General features: G+C 40.2%; 1 protein-coding gene across 1 annotated transcript; it reads right to left on the bottom strand.

Annotated features, from left to right (window-relative positions):
• Window positions 1–9208: 9208 nt before the first annotated feature.
• LOC138899659 (uncharacterized) lies at window positions 9209–20657 on the bottom strand. The gene is made up of 4 exons (XM_070186338.1): window positions 20457–20657; window positions 20214–20384; window positions 19842–20126; window positions 9209–9412 (listed from the first exon to the last, which is right to left on the bottom strand). Exons 1-4 carry the CDS (start codon window positions 20655–20657, stop codon window positions 9209–9211), a joined length of 861 nt encoding a protein of 286 aa, XP_070042439.1.
• Between the last annotated feature and the right edge of the window lie 205 nt (window positions 20658–20862).

Here is a 20862-nt window from a genome sequence, read left to right as displayed (position 1 = left end):
AGCTTGTCTTACCTCCCAGTCTAGCAGGAGTTCATTCGGTATTTCATGTTTCGATGCTCCAGAAGTATCACGGTGATCCGGCTCACGTATTGGATTTCAACTCAGTCCAATTGGACAAGGATCTATCTTATGTTGAAGAGCTAGTGACTATTTTAGACAGGCAGGTCAGAAAGCTAAGGTCAAAGAACATTGCTTCTGTGAAGGTTCAGTGGAGGGGACAGTCGGTCGAGAAGGAAACTTGGGAGACCAAGTAGGATATGCGTAGCCGTTATCCTCATCTTTTCACCACTTCAGGTATGTCTCTTTGCTCGTTTAAGGACGAACAACTGTTTTAAGAGGGGGAGGATGTAACGACCCGACCTGTCATTTTGAGACTAATAGCCCCGATCCCCTATTTACTGCTTCTCCCATATCTATTTCTGATATTGTGACTTGCCAGGAGGTTTCGTTTTGGTGTTTGGAGTGTTTTGGGACACTTAGTCCCTAAATGGAGGTTTAAGCCTTAGGATTTGGACCGTAGTCGGAACTGTGTGAAGACGACTCTGGAATGGAATTCGGTCAGTTCCGTTAGCTCCGTAGCTTATTTAGGCTTGAAATGGCGAACGTCGAATTTTTGGAGATTTTGACCGGTAGTAGACTTTTTGATATCGGGTCGGATTCTGATTCCGGAAGTTGGAGTAGGTCCGTAATGTTGAATATGACTTGTGTGTAGAATTTGGGGTCAATCGGATGTGGTTTGGTTAGTTTCGGCATCTATTGTCGAATTTAAAAGTTTCAAGTTCTTTAAGTTTGAATCGGAGGATGATTTGTGATTTTAGCGTTGTTTGATGTGGTTTGAGGGCTTGAGTAAGTTCGTATGGTGTTTTAGGATTGGTTGGTATGTTTGGTTGAGGTCCCGGGGGCCTCGGGTGAGTTTCGGGTGGTTAACGGACTTGGAATGGAAGTTGAGAAATTTCTGAAGTTTGGTCTTTTGCTGGTATGATCGCACCTGCTAGGGTATTAGTCGCAGGTTGAGCACAGGTGCGAAAGGGGTGGAGATCAGCAGAGGTCGCAGGTGCGATGGTTTCTCCGCACCTGCGATAGCGCAGATGCGGGCCAGTGGTCATAGAAGTGGAGGCAACCAAAGTTTATTCGTTTTCGTAGGTGCGCCCACATTTTTGCACCAGCGGGCGCGCAAGTGCGAGCCCAGGCTCCGCAGGTGCGGAAATGCCTGGGCAGTGTTTAAAACCGAAGGGCTTCGTAATTTTTGTCATTTTTTTGACTTTGCAAACTCGGTTTAGGGCGATTTTTGAGAGCATTTTCGAGGCATTTCTTGAGCTAAGTCCCTTGTGCTTATTTTTGATCAATAATCTTGCTTCCCCATTTGTTTTTCCACCTAGTTAGTGTGTATTTAAGGTGGAATTTGGGAGTTTTAGGCTAGGGATTTGAAAAGTTTGATTTGTGGATTTGAAGGACCATTTGGTGTCGAATTTTAGTAAATTTGATATGGTTAGACTCGTGAGTGAATGGGCTTTTGGATTTTGTGACTTTTACCCGATTTCGAGACGTGGGCCCAGGTCGACTTTTTAGGACGAATTTCGAAATTTTTGTTAAAGTATTGATTTCATTAATTAGATGAGTCTATTATGATTGTATTTATGATATGTAATTGCTTTTGGATAGATTTGGGCCATTCAGAGCCGAATATTCGTGGGAAAGGCATTGTGACCGATTGATAGAGCTTGGTTCGAGGTAAGTGGCTTGTCTAGCTTTGTGTGTGGGAAATCCCCTTTAAGATTTGGAACTATTGTGATATGTGAGCGTCGTGTACGTGAGGTGACGAGTACGTACACGGGCTAATTGTGGAAAAAAACCTGATTTTCTTACTGACAGCAACCTATTTTCCTTTTATTTTGAGTTATACCATTTTAATGAGTATTAATCTATTTTCATTCATAATTGAGTTATTCCAATATGTGTAGCTATCCTGTTTAGTCTAATACAGCATGTCTACGTGTCTTAACTGCTTATGTGAACTCTGTGCAGCATGCTTAGTGAATTTCCTGCTTCTTCCTTAACTGGTACTTAGTCTAAATCATAAGATTTTGTGATGTAGTTATATTTCTTTTGTTTGCGCTGCATATTTATGTTGGGACTACGGAATGGTATTCCGAGAGATCCCCGTGTACTGCATATTTTCTTTGGGACTATGGAACGGTATTCCGGGAGATCCCCATGTACTGCATATTTACTTTGGGACTACGAAACGGTATTCCGGGAGATACCCATGTCTTGCATATTTACTTTGGGACTACGGAATGGTATTCCGGGAGATCCCCCTGCACAATTACGTTTGGGACTCTGAGACGGTATCTCGGGAGATCCCCTGTTGTATTTCTGTGTGTTGAGCTATTACCTTCTATAAACTCTTTCTTATTAAATTTCAGTCTTTATTTTACTGCGATATTTCATTTTTGCCTTGCTTTATTATCATATTCCAGTAGGGGCCGGACCTGACCTCGTCACTACTCTACCGAGGTTAGGCTTGGCACTTACTGGGTACCGATTGTGGTGTACTCATGCTACTCTTCTACACATGTTTTGTGTGCAGATCCAGGTACTTCTTATCAGCCCCGCTACTAGATGGGAGTGCTTGCTGCTGTACGGAGACTTCAAGGTATATCTATGACATCCGCAGACCTCGAAGTCCCCCTCTATTCCCTCCTATGTCATTTACCTTCCTTACTTCTATTATTAGATTTTGGTGTATACACATACTAGTTTCTTTCTGTAGCTTGTGACTTTCGATGTTCCGGGTTTTGGGATTACTGTGTATTTTGAAAAGTTAGTTGTTTAATTCATGTTTTCATTTCATTATTCTGCAAATGTTAGGCTTACCTAGTCATAGAGACTAGGTGCCGTCACGACGTCATACGGAGGGGAAATTGGGTCGTGACAACATGACTTACTTTCTTGCCATAAGACGCAATATCCCCTCTACCAGTAATCACCTTAGCTCAGCTTTGGCTTTACCAGTAGTCACCTCAGCTCTTTTAGTTTTGGGCTCGTCATTCTTGCTTTTCATGCCATCATCAGCTTTTAGCTCCTTCACAATGCGGTTCTTTAAGTAGAACTTTGCATCGGTGAAGTGTGACTAAGCCTCAGTGAATGGCTCATCATCAGCAACTATCTTCTTCTCGACTTCACCCTCGTAGTATTTCAAATATTGATGGTAGGTAGATAAAATCACTTTATTCTCATGTATCCAAGGCCTTCTAAGCAAGACGTTGTATGAAGTCTTTGCATCGATCACATGCAGCCATGCACTTGATTGCATATCTTCAATGGTGATTCCCAACCTGATCGCACCTATGGCTCTTTTCCCCCCTTGGTTGAATCCTTGGATCATCACACGACTTTTCGAGAGTTCGTTCATGGGAATACCAAGTTCTTTCACAATGCGAATTGGCAAGATGTTCACTGAGGATCCTCCATCAACCAAAATTCGATTTACCCTTTCATCACGCACATAGCTAACCATATACAACGAGCGATTATGAAAAGTGTCATCTAGTATAAGGTCGTCATTTGTGAACGTAACGTTTTCCTCGCATGCGTTATCTTCTTGAGGGATAGACTCTATGACCTTTTCTAGAGATGGTGCCAACGGTAGGTCATCACTATTTTCTTCCCCTTTATCAGCATTGCAATAAAAGGCCTCAATACCATCACGGTAAATCTTCATGCGAAACCAACATGGCAAATAATCCTCCAAGGTCATTGGATGTCGTGGCTTTTGAGGGTGGTATACCTCAATTTTTGCTTTCCCCAAACGCCTAACTGGATTTTGTTTTCTTGGTCTTTTTACCATCATTTTTCTTATTGGTTGTTCTATTGATTCTTTTCGTGGGCTCCTTCTGTGGCGCCTACGACGAGTCACCAACGTCCAACCTTCATCATTGATCGTGTTCAACATTGTTGTTCTTGAATAATTCTTCATCTTTACTTTCTTTAAAACTACATAATTCATCTGGACCGAATGAGCCAAATATGATAGAGACTTGGTTTGCGCTTGCTTTCTCATCTTCAAGCACGATATTCTTTTCACGAGCCAAGTCCATAACTTTGTCCTTGAAAACAAATCACCTCTCCAAAGGGTGGCTCACAAGTCGATGATATTTGCAGGAATTTGGGTCATCAGTTTTCCCAGCTTCATTTGGCCGCTTCATCTCCGGAAGCTCAATGAGATTTAACTCGAGGAGTTCTTCAAAAATTGCTGGCACATCAGAATCCAGAAATGGGTACTCCTTCTCTTGCATTTCTTTTAGAGTCAACTTCCCACTTGGTTTATCTTGAAAAAAGTGGATTTCGTACTCTGCTTCTTGATCACCTTCGTTGTGAACTTCACAGGTGATGTGTTGACATTCATAGCTTCTTTATTTTCAGACCTGGGTACAAACTTGCTCCATTTCCTTACTTCTTGCTTGTCATTCCCTTTGCGAGGCTCATAGATAGGCATCCTTTCGTTTCCAGCGGAGGCCATACTTAACTCCATGCCGTGGGCACGAGTCGCGAGTTCTTCAAATGTGCTGGGCTTAATACCTTGCAAGATGTAGCGGAGTCCCCAATGCATGCCTTGGATGCACATCTCTATGCCAGAAGCTTCACTAAGCCTCTTTTTGAAATTGTGTCTTTCTGTGCGTAAATAAAATAATGAGCTATTCAAAGTTATTTTTGAAGCACATTTTCATTCCCTGTAGTGAATGAAGAAATACCACAACTCACCTCTGGAAGAGCTAGAATAACAGATGATATAAATATTATTTTTGTGACATAAAGATCATTGTCGCACGTACCTGTTATACGTAAAACATCGTGGATAATTTTATTAAGTATCATTCTAAGGCAAAATCATTCTTGTAGAATGCTTTCTACTACAACCACATTAATATATTATGGTTAGTTATTGAGTTCCCCGAAGGAAATAACAACTCGTGTATCTTTCCTTAAAAGATGCAATGACTATGTGGTTGTCATATTGATACAAAATATTCAGATGTTAATGATATTTCCCCTTGAATGAGATATTTGTCACAAAGTTAGTGGTAGAAATATTAAAATTCTTAATTTTCGTCATTTATAAATTTAGAATTAGTTTTATATTATTTATTTGATTATGATTTTCTCTCATGATACCATAAGTGTATGAGCAATATTTGATAGTACAAAATGTATCAACAACTCCTGAAGAGCTAATTGTTTGTCTAGAAGACACATGACACCAGTGGTGTCTGATAAATATTAGATTGCGGATAATAAAGGAAGGCTCTCGAAGAGCTTATATACAAATATGTTATTCATATTATATGATTATGGTCAAAACATATGTTGTAGTAAACCTAAAGTTTACTAATACAAATGGCTATCATATTGAGACTACAAATCATTGAAAGATTAAAAATCTTCATGTTTCCACAATCATATGGGGTAAATATGTGTGTGAGAAGTTACCCGCCTTATTCTTCAAAGTTGTACTATATCATGTATCACAGTAAACCAGAAGTTTACTAATGCAAAAGCAGTCACAGTAAATCAGAAGTTTTACTGAGGCAAAAGTAGCTACAGTAAATCAAAAATTCACTGATACAAAAGTAGCCACAGTAAATCAGAAGTTTACTAATGCAAACGTTTATGGCATAGTAAACCAGAAGTTTACTTAGAGATAGCACATGACATGATAAACTTGAAGTTTTCATTTGCCATTTTTAAATAAGCTATTTGAGAATTCAGATAAGCATATACTAAAGAACTAGAAGATTCTTCAAGAATTCTCTTGTGTTGCTTGTTCTCATAATAATTTGATTATACCAGCTAAAGTTGGGACTAAAATTCCTGAATTCTGAAATATATAAAAGGTGAATATGGGCTCATTCACCTATCATGTGAACCACTTATAGATGCATATATAAGATGGTTACATGTATGTTTATTGTCAACCTGCAGTTTGGCATTTGAAATTGTCTTTCTCAATTAAGAGTATAATTTTCAGATTATGAAATCAAGATAGTTCATCTTGATGATGCTGGTTTATATCTAAGCTAGTTTAGCATTGAATACCTCTTATTAATGGCTAAGCTATTGCTTATGAGAACAAAGCCCCATGTGTTGGTCTAAGATTTTCTAAATTGCATACAGCAGCACTTGTATGCATCAGACCAACAAAATATGATAAGTCCTCCCCTCACAATTGGTTTAGGATCAAAAACTAAATATTTTTATTATCTAATAACTTTTGATGTGTGGTATATGATTAGTTTCTCTACCGCAATGCACAAAGATATGTTTCCCAAAGAAGATTGGGGATATGAGTTAGTTTTTCTAACATTTGGGGGATGGAATAAAATAGCTGAAAAATATGCTATATGAATCGAATTATCATTAATATGATCCTCGCTTAGAAGATAATTCAAGTCAAATGCCAGAAGCATTTGTTGATCCAAAATTAAATATTATATTTCAGCTGCAAATGCTCCTATTAAAATTAAAGTCCCTGGAGGATAGAGTTTACTGTACGCATGAAGCGTGGTAGACCAATCGGTTCCAAAGGTAAAAATCCTTGAAAAGAATAGGAGCAAATGATCAAAATGATCATAATAAGGAGGAAATAAGCTCTGGAAGAGCCCACGACATAACATTTCATGAAACTCCAGAAAAAGTTCAGGTACTTGAAAATAAAGAAAGTGATGAGATCTCAACAAGTTATGTCGCTTGCGAACCGATATGAAATGATCGTCGACGATATATCTGATACAATATAGTGCACAATATTGTAAAAGATTGTGAGGATCAGACCAGCAGTCTAGACACTTGAAGATGTCATGCCATTTAGATACAAGTCATAACCTATATGACTCATTTGATTAAATCCATATGAAGATCCCTGAAGGATTTAAAATGCCTGAAGCATATAGTTCAAAGTCTCGAGAAATGTATTCAATCAGATTATAAAGATCTTTGTATGGTTTAAAGCAATCTGGGTGTATGTGGTATAATCGCCTTAGTAAATATTTACTGAAAGAGGGTTACATAAATGATGTTATTTATCCATGTATTTTTATTTAAAAAAAATGGCATCAGAATTTGTTATACTTGCTGTTTATGTTAATGACATAAATCTTGTTGGAACTCTAGAAGAGCTCCAAAAGGCAATTGAATATCTTAAGAAAGAATTTGAGAAGAAAGATCTTGGAAAGACAAAACTTTGTCCTGGTCTGCAAATTGAACATTTAGCAGACGAGATCTTTTATCTATCAATCTGCCTATACAGAAAGGGTCTTAAAACGCTTTTACATGGACAAAGCGCACCCATTGAGTACACCAATAATTGTTCGATCACTTGAAGTGAATAAGGACCCGTTCCGACCTCCAGAAGAGGATGAGGAACTCCTTGGTCCTAAAACACCCTATCTTAGTGCAATTGGTACACTTATGTATCTTGCTAATGCTACAAGGCCTGACATAGCATTTTCTGTTAATTTACTAACAAGATATAGCTCTTCTCCTACACTGAGACATTGGAATGGGATTAAACATATATTGGGATATTTAAAGGGAACTCTTGATATAGGTTTGTTTTATGCTAAAAAAGGTAGTGCAGATCTTGTTGGTTATGCAGATGCAGGTTATTTATATGATCCCCATAAAGCTAGATCTCAAATCGGGTACGTTTTTACATGTGGAGGTACTATCATATCATCGCGCTCCACAAAGCAATCTATTGTTGCTACTTCTTCAAATCATGCTGAGATAATAGCTATTCATGAAGCAAGTAGGGAATGCGTATGGTTGAGATCAGTGATTCATTTCATTCGAGAAAATGTGGTTTGGAATGTGATAAAAGATCCATAATTTTATATGAAGACAATGCTGCATGCATAGCCCAATGAAAGGGAGGATTTATAAAAGGAGATAGAACGAAGCACATTTCACCAAAAAAGGAGACTCAAATATTTGAAACAAAGTTTTTATCAGGGGGAATGAAATACGCACTGTACTCTTTTTTCCTTACTAAGATTTTTTTCCCATGGGGTTTTTTTTATAAAGTTTTTAATGAGGCAGCTAGCAATGCGTATTACTAAATATGTGTACTCTTTTTCCTTCACTAGAATTTTTTCCCACAGGGTTTTTTCCTATTAAGGTTTTAATGAGGCATATTATCTTTTAATGAACATCCAAGGGGGAGTGTTATGAAAATAATTATATTGTGGATGTTCATTTATTACTCCGCTATAGATAATCTTCCTGAAGAAGATTATTCATTTAGTACTCTGTTGAAGTTTATCTACAAGCAACTGATGCAGGCAGGTTGCAAGCAGCTCAATGAAATAATTTGCAACAGCTTCTTATTAAACAGGCAGGTTGCAAGCAGTTCATGCAGACAACTTACAAGCAGCTAAAGAAAAGCCTTGCAGCTGCTTCCTGAAAATAAATAGAGGAGTTTCAGTTCATTATATACATAACTTTAAAAGTTGAATAAAAATCAATCTCCCTCTATACTTGTCTTCAGTTTATTTCTTTTTATAGTCTTTATTTTATAACACGTTAAGTTAAGACTTGCATTCCTCTAATAATTGATAAAGGCGATAACTGGTTCACTCTTTCGTTGACGAGTATTTGTAAGTTCTATCATACTCATAGTACGTCTCGTGCTATAAAAGCGATTGAGGAACTCTTGCACTAGTTGATCCCAACTATCAATAGATCCAGCCTCGAGGTCTGTGTACCAGTCAAAAGTATTTCCTTTTAGTGAGCGGACAAACTGCTTGACGAGGTAATCTTTATAAGTCTCAACATTGTTGCACGTCTCAACGAAGTGCGCCACATATTGCTTTGGATTACCTTTACCATCAAATTGTTGAAACTTTGGAGGTTGATAGCCAGCAGGCATCTTCAACATATCGACCCTGGCAGTGTATGGCTTTGCATATGTAAGGGAGGACTTGGCAGCAACTTCATACTTGTTCTTAATGGTTCCTTCAATGAACTCCTTCAGTTGATCAATTGGAATCAGCCCTTCAGATAAGACAGGGATAGCCTTAGCGGATGTTACTTGTCTTGGGGGCGAATCACTCTCTCGAACTTCTGGGAGCTTGCCAGGTGCGTGGGTGGATTCTTCTTCCATCAAGATTCCCACCCTATCTGTTAGCTTGTCGATTCTAGCGTCTTGATTTTACATGCACTTGGTCAAGCCAGCGATTGCTTCCGTCAAGTTTTCCAACTGGTCCTCCACAGATGAATTGTTTGTCACCATGGCTTGCATGATTGTCGTGGAAGATGGAGAGTAGCATGGATTGTCACACATATCGATCCTCGATTGGCTCACGCTATGTGGTGTAAGTGGAGAGGATCCATCACTTGAAGCATCATCATTTTCCTTCACAACAAAGTGCTTGGATCTGGAGAGGTCAAGCAGAGCAAGAGTTTTCTGGATCTTTCCAGCAACATCGCTTCCTCCTTTGGGTGCGTTTGTGGAAGATCTTGCTCCTTTTGAGGATGAAGATCCGAAAACAGTGGTTGATGCGGACGACACTTGGGGTGCTTGTTGTCCTAACGAGCTTGCTTTGCTCCTCGTAACTGGTCCAAAGCTTCCAAAAGTAACATCGAGGATGCTTTCCACATCAGCATAGAACCTGGAATTAGCAGCTTTGGTGGAAGTTGAACTGGAGTTGATTTTCTTTGAAGCCATTTCAATGTTCTTGAACTTTGGTAATTGAAAAGTTGAGATGAGAGGTAGAGATTGTCCTACTGGGCGTGCCAGAATTTGTAGACAATAAATTTGTATCGAGAAAATAAATTCATACCGAAAAATATTACAACAATCGTAGTATTTGATTTCAAATAATTCGAGTGTACAATCTCTATGAATTCTCTGATTCTTCTTTTCAATAGTAAATAAATTCAAGGGCTTTTGAGGTTGAGCTTGAACCTATATTTGTTGTCACGAATGATGATCTTGAATTCAACTAGTACCAACTTTGATTTGAACTCGTACTCCTTGAATCTTGATTTGTTCTTCGTTCTTGAGCTTAAACTTGATTTGTTCTTCGTTCTTGAGCTTGAACTTGATTGCTTGAAGTTTGAAACTTATGGAGGAATTTGCAGCGTTTGATCCACGAGCTCTTTCTTGCTTCTTGTTATAACTTTTGGTGTCTTTTCTGGGTTATGAAGACCCCTATTTATAGTTGTGGGTGGGAAGAGTTATGATAAGAACAAACTCTTTCCGACCAATCAAATTGAAGTGTGACAAGGCCGCATTTGATTTGCCAGAACATGTCACTTGCACACGTGCCGCGGTTTCATTGGTCTTTTAATGTGACTTGGCATGCCTTGTCATTTTGACACGTAGCATGATCTTATTGACTCTTTCGTTTGACTTGGTGTGCCACGTCATTTGACACGTGGTACCAAACTGGGCCTTTAGGAACATGACACATTGGACTTAATGAAGTGGGCTCATCACTTCAGCCCAATTAAATGGGCTAACCCAATGGATTAAGAATTATTTGTTTAATCCATATATATTGGATTATATAATTAATTGAAGGGGAAAAAATATATTTAGCCAATATTTAAGAAATTTTTACAGAGTCCTAGCACTAATAAGTAATTAACAAATATGGCACTTAATTAACTACATTTCTAACACAACCCGATAATGCTGAAACAATCATTCCCACAACTTTCTCTCCAATTAATGCATTACCTGCTCTCATTAACTGCTTTTAACTCTAATTATTTTACTTATAATATATTCTTTAATAATACATTGTGTTGTATAATTATTGAATACATGATGAATAGTAATGTTATACATATATATATATATATATATATATATATATATATATATATATATATATATATATATATATATATATATATATATATATCTTTTCCTATTTTCGTTGGAAACTAATTCATTCCATAACGGATTTTATACTTTCCATATATGGATCTTTTTACTAGAAAAAAGAGTACTAGTACCTTTTTATATAACATAAACTCTAGCGAAAGTATACATCTTTATATTTTGAAAAAATAAAATACATATGTTTCATGAAAAATATAATGTATATTTGAGGTATACATATATATTATAAACAATATAATTTTATATAATTATTATGCCAGGGAGTACTTTCTTATTAAAAAGAACAAAGGTATATTATTACATTAGTATTTCTTGAAATATCATTATACTAGTTATATATAATGTTATACCTTAATACCATTATTATACATTGTATTTCTCTAAAAAAAATATTTTATGAGATATATATAATATTATAACTCAATAAAATTATACCATGTATATTAATACATTAGTATACAAAGAAAGCTGCTATATACACCTTATATTCAGTGAATTATTTTCTTCTTCTATTCCTTATCGATTTCAGAGGATGTAGCGATGGAATCAACAATCTTAATGAGTTTCACCTTATTCTTTGCTATGTAATTTGCAGTTTACGATAAGAAGGGAAGAGGAAAGAGTTTTGGGTAAGATTTTGCCTTACATGATGAGAGAAAGAACAAAAAGAGTGAGATTTTGGGTTCGGGGTGATGGAGAGATTAGTGGAGAAATAATCACTATAATTTTGAAAAATTGGTGGAATATGGGAGACTTTTAATCTCTAATACATCATCCCTTGAATTATGGGTCAGTTTTAAAAAATAAAGACTAATGGTAATGTATCAATTTTGAGATATGTTATATATGTAAATGAATGTGCTACATATTAAATAAAACAAAAGTAATATTGTTTATGTAAATATTTGCTTACTAATGGCTCTACAACGTAAAAATCTCTTAATAGAATTATATTAGCCCATAATATTGGTTGGGACCAATATATCTTGAATTTAAAATATAGTCCAAATTATTTTATCGATTTAGATTCGATAAAATTTAAATGCTTACACTTACTTCTATGAATGTTGGTTGAATGCAAATAGAAGTAACAACCTTCATGTATATAGTCGAAATAGATTTCGGTCTTCCTATGTTCGATCGAGTTCAAATGGTAGGAAATCGGAGTGGGATTTTGGGAGTGAGCTCCGAAGACAGTACTAACGAGCCTCGAGTCCAAAGGCTGCTCGAGGAGTCGGCTCGATAACCTTATCGAGCCCGTGACCAAATCGATCCGCAAGGCATTGCTTCGAGGTCGGAAATGCGCGACGCCCATCCCGAAGGTCGAACTCGAGCCAAGACCGAAGGGCTCGACCCAGTAACAAGTTCGAGCCAGTATCGAGCTCACAGACAAGAGTCGTTGCAACCGCACCAAGAGAGAGAATCTTGGCGGAAATCGAGGAAGAGACAAATCATCATGGGTCCTCCTCCACTATATGCTTTATTTTATTATTTTTTATTATAAATAAAGTAATGACCCTCTACTATAAAAGGGGGATCCTTGTAAGCTATGGACATACTGAATATACTGGAATAAAAGATATCTCCTTGTGCTTGTTTTACTTTATTTTATTCATTCTTTCTGTTCATTATTCCCATTTTCATAGTCAAGAATATTCGTATTGTTATCTCTCTATACGATTTGTATCAAAAGGTATGATGTATCCTTAGAACCATACATAAATTTAACGTTATTCGATTTTTCGGGTAAACAGTTTGGCGCCCACTGTGAGGCTAAGGATAACAGTGATTGTTTGACATAAATTTACAGTACACACCAGTTTACAACTTCAAATCAGCAATGGCTTTACGTATCGACCACGAAGCCGGCCTTCAAGATGAAACCAACAACTTGGGATCTGGGGGCGGAAGGCCATTTGACGATGGCACTGAGGCTCGAATCGAAGTACCCGAAATTCGAGCCGAAGTACCATTAGATGTCAATTCATGAATAGCTCTGGAGGCGAATCAGCGTTCCGAACCGGAAAAAAGCATTCAGGGCGGTACTCGATTCATAGCCCGAGATACCCATAACGCGGGGAAAATCGGAGCCAGCTTACGTATGATCTTCGAGATGCTACAAGCCCAACAAGTAGCGATAGCCCAGTTACAGAGCCAAACTCATATACAAAGCAGGCCGGATCCCAATCCGCTTTGAGAAATTACCCCCAGAACGGAGCCCGCCATAGTGAAAAAAACATTCAGGGCGGTACTCGATCCGTAGCCCGAGATACCCATAAATCGGGGAAAATTGGAGCCAGCTTACGTATGATCTTCGAGATGCTACAAGCCCAACAAGTAGCGATAACCCAGTTACAGAGCCAAACTCATATACAAAGCAGGTCAGATCCCAATCCGCTTCGAGAAATTACCCCCAGAACGGAGCCCGCCATAGTGAAATCAAATGAGTAAGAATCGGGGACCACTCCCGAAATTACTAAATTGCTCGAGGAACTCACAAAACGAGTCGAAGCAAACGACAAGAGAGTGGAAACATACAATGCCAGGGTCGTTCAAATCTCAGGGGCTCCACCAATGATAAAAGGGCTTGATTCGAAAAAATTCATACAAAAGCCTTTTCCCTCAAGTGCGGCCCTAAAACCAATCCCCAAAATATTCCGTATGCCTGAAATTCCCAAATATAACGGTACGACCGATCCTAACGAACACGTAACCTCTTACACATGTGCCATCAAAGGTAACGATTTGGAGGACGATGAGATCGAATCCGTATTGTTGAAAAAGTTCGGGGAGACCCTCTCGAAGGGAGCAATGATCTGGTATCACAATTTACCGCCAAATTCCATCTATTCTTTTGCCATGTTAGCAGATTCGTTCGTAAAGGCACATGTTGGTTCCATAAAGGTTGCAACAAGGAAATCGGACCTCTTCAAAGTAAAGCAAAGGAGTAATGAAATGCTGAGGGAATTCGTATCCCGATTTCAAATGGAACGCATGGAATTACCACCGGCCACAGATGATTGGGCTGTACAAGCTTTCACCCAATGGTTGAACGAGCTAAGTTCGACTGCATCACGTTGGCTGAAGCAAAATTTGATCGAGTATCCAGCAATAACTTGGGCAGATATACACAACCGCTATCAATCAAAAATTAGGGTCGAAGATGACCAGTTGGGAGCTCCGTATGGACCCGTGCATCAGAAAAGGACAGCTGCTAAAAACCAAAGGGAGATCGACAAAGAACAAAGGTTGAACAGAGACCGATATCAACCGTACGTCGCAGATCGGATGAACAACGGTTCAACACGCAATACAGTTCGGAACAATCAAAAGATTGATCGAGGGCAAAATTCTCGTGGACTTATGAGCAAGAGCGGCTTTGATAAATATACTGATCCTATAGAAGCACCTCGGTTATCAGAGTATAACTTCAGCGTTGGTGCATCTGCCATCGTGTCGGCTATCGGATGCATCAAAGACACCAAGTGGCCTTGACCCATGCAGATCGATCCTGCCCAAAGGAATCCCAATCAAATGTGCGAATATCATGGCACCCATGGTCACAGAACAGAAAATTGCAGGCAACTAAGAGAGGAAGTAGCCCGCTTATTTAACAAAGGGCACCTTCGAGAATTTTTGAGTGATAGGGCGAAGAACCTTTTTAAAAACAGGGATTTCGGCAAACAAAACGAGCAAGAAGAACCGCAGCACGTAATTCACATGATCATCGGCGGCGGCGATACCCCTCAGGGACCAATGCTTAAACGCACTAAAACATCGATTGTGAGGGAAAAGCGATCTCGGACTCAAGATTACGCACCCATAGGGACTTTGTCCTTCGATTATGAAGATGCATAAGGAGTCATCCAACCTCATAATGATGCACTAGTAATATCAGTACTCATGAATAAATTAAATTAAGCGTGTGTTAATCGATCCAGGTAGCTCGGCCAACATCATCAGATTGAAGGTCGTAGAACAGCTCGACCTGTAGGACCAGATCGTACCCGCAACTCTAGTTCTAAACGGATTCAATATGGCATGTGAAACCACCAAAGGCGAGATAATCCTACCAATAAACGTGGCCGGAACCATCCAGGAAATAAAGTTTTACGTGATCGAAGGCGACATGAGGTACAACGCCCTTTTCGGAAGGCCATGGATCCACAACATGAGAGTTGTACTTTCGACCCTACACCAGGTCCTCAAATTCCCAACATCGAGAGGTGTCAAAACAGTGTACAGGGAACAACCGGCCGCAAAATAAATGTTCGCCGTCGAGGAAGCGAAATCAATATCCTCGCCTTCGCCGATAAAGGGATCGGTCTTAGAAGGAGAACGGGACACCAAATAGCAATCATAGATGTTGGCTTCGACCCAGCCAAATAACCAGAAGATCGAAGAAGATGATGGTCAAAGGGTCCCTCGATCTTTCATGATTCCCGATGACTCCGACGCCACCAAATCAACAATTGAAGAACTAGAGCAAATCATACTAATCGAGCACTGGCCCGAACGAAAGGTATACTTGGGAACGGGGTAAAGCCCCGAACTCAGGAAGAAACTTGTTCAATTTCTTATCGATAACATTGATCATTTTGCCTGGTCCCACTTAGATATAACAGGGATCCCATTGGACATAACGATGCATCGGCTAAGCTTGGACCCTAGGTTCAGACCGGTGAAGCAGAAGAGAAGACCCCAGTCCGAGAAAAAGCACACATTCATAAAAACCGAGGTAACCAAACTTCTCAAAATAGGGTCCATTGGGGAGGTGAAATATCCCAAATGGTTAGCCAACATAGTTGTAGTGCCTAAAAAAGGGAACAAACTTAGAATGTGTGTGGACTATAAGGATTTGAACAAAGCATGCCCCAAAAATTCCTTTTCGCTTCCCAACATCGATCGCATGATCGATGCCATGGCCGGCCACGAGATCCTCACTTTTCTCGATGCCTATTCCGGGTATAATCAAATCCAAATGAACCGGGAGGACCAGGAAAAGACTTCATTTGTCACCAAATATGGAACATATTGTTATAATGTGATGCCCTTCGGGCTAAAAATGCAGGGGCTACTTACCAACGCCTAGTAAATAAAATGTTCGAAGAATAAATAGGTAAATTAATGGAAGTTTATATTGGCGACATGCTAGTTAAGTCCCTGCGCGCAGAGGACCATTTGACCCATTTGCAGGAAACGTTCGAGATTTTGAAAAAATACAACATGAAGCTCAACCCCAAAAAATGTGCTTTCGGGGTCGGTTCGGACAAGTTCCTCGGCTTCATGGTGTCAAACTGGGTAATAGAGATTAACCCCGATAAAATCAAGGCCATCGAAGACATCACCATCGTGGACAGCGTGAAAGCTGTACAAAGACTAGCGGGACGGATTGCAGCCTTAGGCCGATTCATTTTGAGATCATCAGATCGAAGTCACAAATTTTTCTCTCTACTCAAAAAGAAGAACAATTTCGCTTGGACCCTGGAATGCATACAAGCATTGGAGGAACTAAAACTATATCTATCGAGCCCACCACTACTTCACACTCCAAAAACGGACGAAAAACTTTGCTTGTACTTGGCAGTATCGGAAATCGCCGTAAGCAGTGTCCTAGTTCGAGAAGAGCAAGGTACGCAATTTCCCGTTTATTATATAAGTCGGACCTTAAGAGAAGCAGAAACTAGATATCCGCACTTAGAAAAATTGGCACTTGCACTGATAAGCGCCTCTAGAAAGTTAAGACGGTACTTTCAATGTCACCCCATATGCGTATTAACCACTTACCCGCTTCGTAATATTTTGCACAAGCCCGAACTATCAGGCCGATTGGCCAAATGGGCCGTCGAACTCAGTAGGTATGATATCGAATATCAACCCCGTACGGCCATCTAGTCTCAAATTTTAGCAGACTTCGTGGCCGATTTCACGCCAACCCTCGTACCCTAAGTCGAAAAAGAACTCCTGTTGAAATCGGGTACATCATCGGGAGTATGGATCCTTTTTACGGACGGGGCTTCGAACGTGAAGGGGTCCAGGCTGGGCATAGTTTTGAAACCACCCACGGGTAACACTATTAGGCAATCTATTAAAACTACCAGGTTAACTAACAATGAGGCCGAGTATGAAGCCATGATTGCAGATCTCGAGCTAGCTAAAAACTTGGGAGCAGAAGTCATTGAAGCCAAATGTGATTCTTTGCTGGTGGTGAGTCAAGTGAACAAAACATTAGAAGTTCGAGAAGGTAGAATGCAAAGGTATTTAGACAGACTACTTGTCACTTTGCACTATTTCAAACAATGGACTTTACGGCATGTTCCATGAGAACAAAACAATGAAGCCGATACACTTGCAAATTTGGGATCGTCGGTCGAGGAAGATGACTTGAGCTCAAGGACTGTCGTCCAACTCTTGAGATCGGTAATCGAAGGAGGTCACACCGAGATAAATTCTACAAGCTTAACCTGGGATTGGAGAAATAATTATATTGAATACTTAAAGAGCGGAAAGCTCCCATCGGACCCTAAAGACTCTAGGGCCCTACAACCTAAAGCTGCTCAATTCACGTTGGCTTCAGATGGAACGCTATATCGAAGGACATTCGATGGACCGCTGGGAGTATGCTTGGGTCCGGGAGGTACCGATTACATCCTACGGGAAGTGCACGAGGGCACTTATGGGAATCACTCTGGTGCCGATACATTAGTTCGAAAAATAATTAGAGCAGGGTATTATTGGACCGATATGGGCAAAAACGCGAAGGAATTTGTTCGTAAATGTGACAAATGTCAAAGGTTTGCGCCAATGATCCATCAACCCGGAGAGCAACTTCACTCAGTCCTATCCCCATGGCCGTTGATGAAATGGGGAATGGATATCGTCGGCCCTCTGCCATCGACCCCAGGTAAAGCCAATTTCATTTTATTTATGACTGACTATTTTTCTAAATGGGTTGAAGCACAGGCGTTCGAGAAAATAAGAGAGAAAGAAGTTATAGACTTTATTTTGGATCATATCGTATGCCGATTCGGGATACCCGCCGAAATAGTATGTGACAATGGGAAATAATTCGTTGGCAGCAAAGTAACAAAATTCCTCGAAGATCACAAAATAAGAAGGATACTATCAATACCATACCACCCCAGTAGGAACGGACAGGACGAATAAACGAACAAAACTATCATTCAAAACCTAAAGAAGAGGTTGAACGATGCTAAAGGAAAATAGAGAGAAATCCTGCCCGAAGTCCTTTGGGCGTATCGGACAACGTCAAAATCCAGTACGGGGGCGACCCCATTCTCCTTAGTATATGGGTCTGAAGCATTGATACTAGCCGAAGTCGGTGAACCTAGTACCAGATTTCGATTCACGATGGAAGAATCAAATAACGAGGCTATAAATACCAGCCTCGAATTATCGAACGAAAGACGAGAAGCTGCTCTCGTCCGATTGGCCGCCCAAAAGCATCGAATCGAAAGATATTATAATCGAAGAACCAAGCTCCGCCATTTCAAACCCGGAGACTTAGTGTTAAGAAAAGTCATCATCAATACCCGAAATCCAAACGAAGGAAAACTAGGACCAAATTGGGAAGGACCATATCAGGTTCTCAAGAACGTCGGAAAGGGATCGTACATGCTCGGCATTATAAACGGCAAACAGCTATCAAACAGTTGGAATGTGTCACATCTAAAATGATACTACCGCTAAGGTACGACCCTTCCATATTCATTTACATTTCAAAACTGACCCCTGCAGAAGTCCGAACAAGAGCTAAGATGGACCCTTCGCTTGAAAGCACGCGTTGCACTCTTTTTCCCTTAGACCAGTTTTATCCTATATGGGTTTTTCGGCAAAGTTTTTAATGAGGCAACCAATGATCGTACTGCACTTACAACAAGTATCCGAGGCCTCTGTACAATCGACCTCGAATACTGGGGGGCATTAGCCCTCAAATATATCAAGTTCTGATATAAGAAAGTTATTTCGCAACAACGGGGTTCCAGTAGGAAAAGTTATAAGAGCCAAAATGGTCAAAACGAACCATGCTCATGTAGTTGGCCCGAACCCAGACGCAAAACATGAACACATGTATATCCAAGAAAAATTCCTCTATTTTTGAGATTTATTATGCAATCAAAATTAAGATGAACTCGACCATTACGCCTATGGGCTACTTTTATTTCGAGTTCGAGCAAGCACTCACTTAACCTTTATGCCCACGGGCTACATTACTTCAAGTTTGAATCATTCACTCGATGACTAAACCTACGGGCTACTTTTATTTCGAGTTCGAGCAAGCACTCACTCGACCATTACGCCCACGGGCTACATTACTTCGAGTTCGAATCATTCACTCAATGACTAAAGCCTACGGGCTACTTTTATTTCGAGTTCAAGCGAGCACTCACTCGACTATTATGCCTACGGGTTATATTTCTTCGAGTTCGAATTATTGACTCAACTAGTAAGCCTAAGGGCTACGTCACTTCGAGTCTGAAAAAACAATCAATCATAGAGACTACGAAGTCCAAATTTGATTAAATTGTTAAGATCCTTGTGAAAACATTTGTAAGGCATGTATAAAGTCTTCATAAGTCGGCCAAGTTGTCTATATACAAAAATTTCTACATGATTGATTAAAAACGTAAAAAATTAAGAACTAAGCTTCCTGATCATCCTCAAGGGCTGCTTCTCTGTCAGGCTCTTCCCCGTCCTCGGATCCGCTCTTGCTACCGTCATCATCATCATAATCGCCATCAGAAGCCAAGGCTTCAGCTTCAGCTTCGAGCTCTTTAGCCTTTTTTATTTCTTTAGTAAGGTCGAAACCTCGAGCGTGTATCTCCTCGAGGGTCTCCCTCCGAGACCTACATTTAGCAAGTTCGGCAACCCAATGTGCTCGAGTGTCGGCAGTATCCGCTGCCTCTCGTGCCTCCATCTGAGTAGCCTCAGCATCAGCCCGATATATGGCAATGGACTTATCCACCAAGATTTTCGACGACTCAACCTCCGCCTTGGCCTCAGCAAACCGAGCTTCAAGCTCATCGATCCTCTTAGCTTGAGCCGAACCCTTTTGCTTGGCATTTTGAAGCTGAACATCGGCCGACAATAAGTTGGTCAAAATGGTCTCTTTTTTCGCAGTGAGGCGGTCGATAGTCTCCTTCCTCCGATTACATTCAGCTTTGATTTGATCAACTTCTTCCCGAAGTGACCCGATCTTTTCAACCTTTTGTTGCAGCTGAGACAAAGAAGGGTTAACTTCCACAGTTGAGTCAAACCCATACTTTAACAGAACGAGGCCCACCTGCTTATCGAGTTCGGCCTCTTCTTTACGAGCCTTAGCCAAATTCTCTTGGAGGCCCTTTATAGCTTTGTCCTTTTGGCTGCAAAGAAGCCGCAGGGCATCTCTCTCCCTCGAGACCTTCTGAAGCTCGACCTCACACTGGCTAAGGTCGACTCGAAACCTACTAATGGCCTGCAAAGTAGGGAAAGAACACAGGTCAAGTTCGGAAAAGAACAAAGAAACCAAGTATAGTAAAATCATTACCTGAGTAATGAAACGTTGGGCCTCTTCTAGTAGAAGAGAAGCGTCACCAATATCGAAAGCATCATTGACTCCAGTAAAGCAATTCCGAAAGGGATCCCCTACATTAGAGCCTTCGCCCATATCGGGGGTCTTCAATTCTCGAGCTTCCTTTAATGCCTCCTCAGAAAAGGTTAGAAGGGAAGGCAAATGACCTACTGTCATAGCCCCAAGCGAATCACTCGGGGCACTCCGATCAAGACTCTGGATCCCGGGGCCAACCCCGACCGGTACAGCCGCCATCGACTCAAGAGCTTTGGTGACCTTGATAGCACTCGCAGATCGGATCACAAAGCCGAGGCACTGCCTTCTTCTTCTTCTTCTTCTCTCAGTCGTTAGACCGAGTCAATCAAAAGAGCAATTGCCTTCC

Source organism: Nicotiana tomentosiformis, chromosome 10 (genome assembly GCF_000390325.3).
Source record: "Nicotiana tomentosiformis chromosome 10, ASM39032v3, whole genome shotgun sequence".
Lineage (NCBI taxonomy): Eukaryota > Viridiplantae > Streptophyta > Magnoliopsida > Solanales > Solanaceae > Nicotiana > Nicotiana tomentosiformis.
The sequence above is the reverse complement of the archived record's forward strand: the minus strand, read 5'-3'. Positions and strand labels throughout refer to the sequence as shown.

Bases quoted from the DNA above. Each gene is read 5' to 3' on its own strand.
- LOC138899659 (XM_070186338.1), bottom strand. From the start codon at position 20,657: ATGACAGTAGGTCATTTGCCTTCCCTTCTAACCTTTTCTGAGGAGGCA. The intron at 20,127-20,213 runs GTGGGCCTCGTT...AAGGTTGAAAAG, and splicing joins AGGCCGAACTCGATAAGCAG to ATCGGGTCACTTCGGGAAGA. The intron at 9,413-19,841 runs GCACGAGAGGCA...TTTGTTGTGAAG, and splicing joins CTGAGGCTACTCAGATGGAG to GAAAATGATGATGCTTCAAG.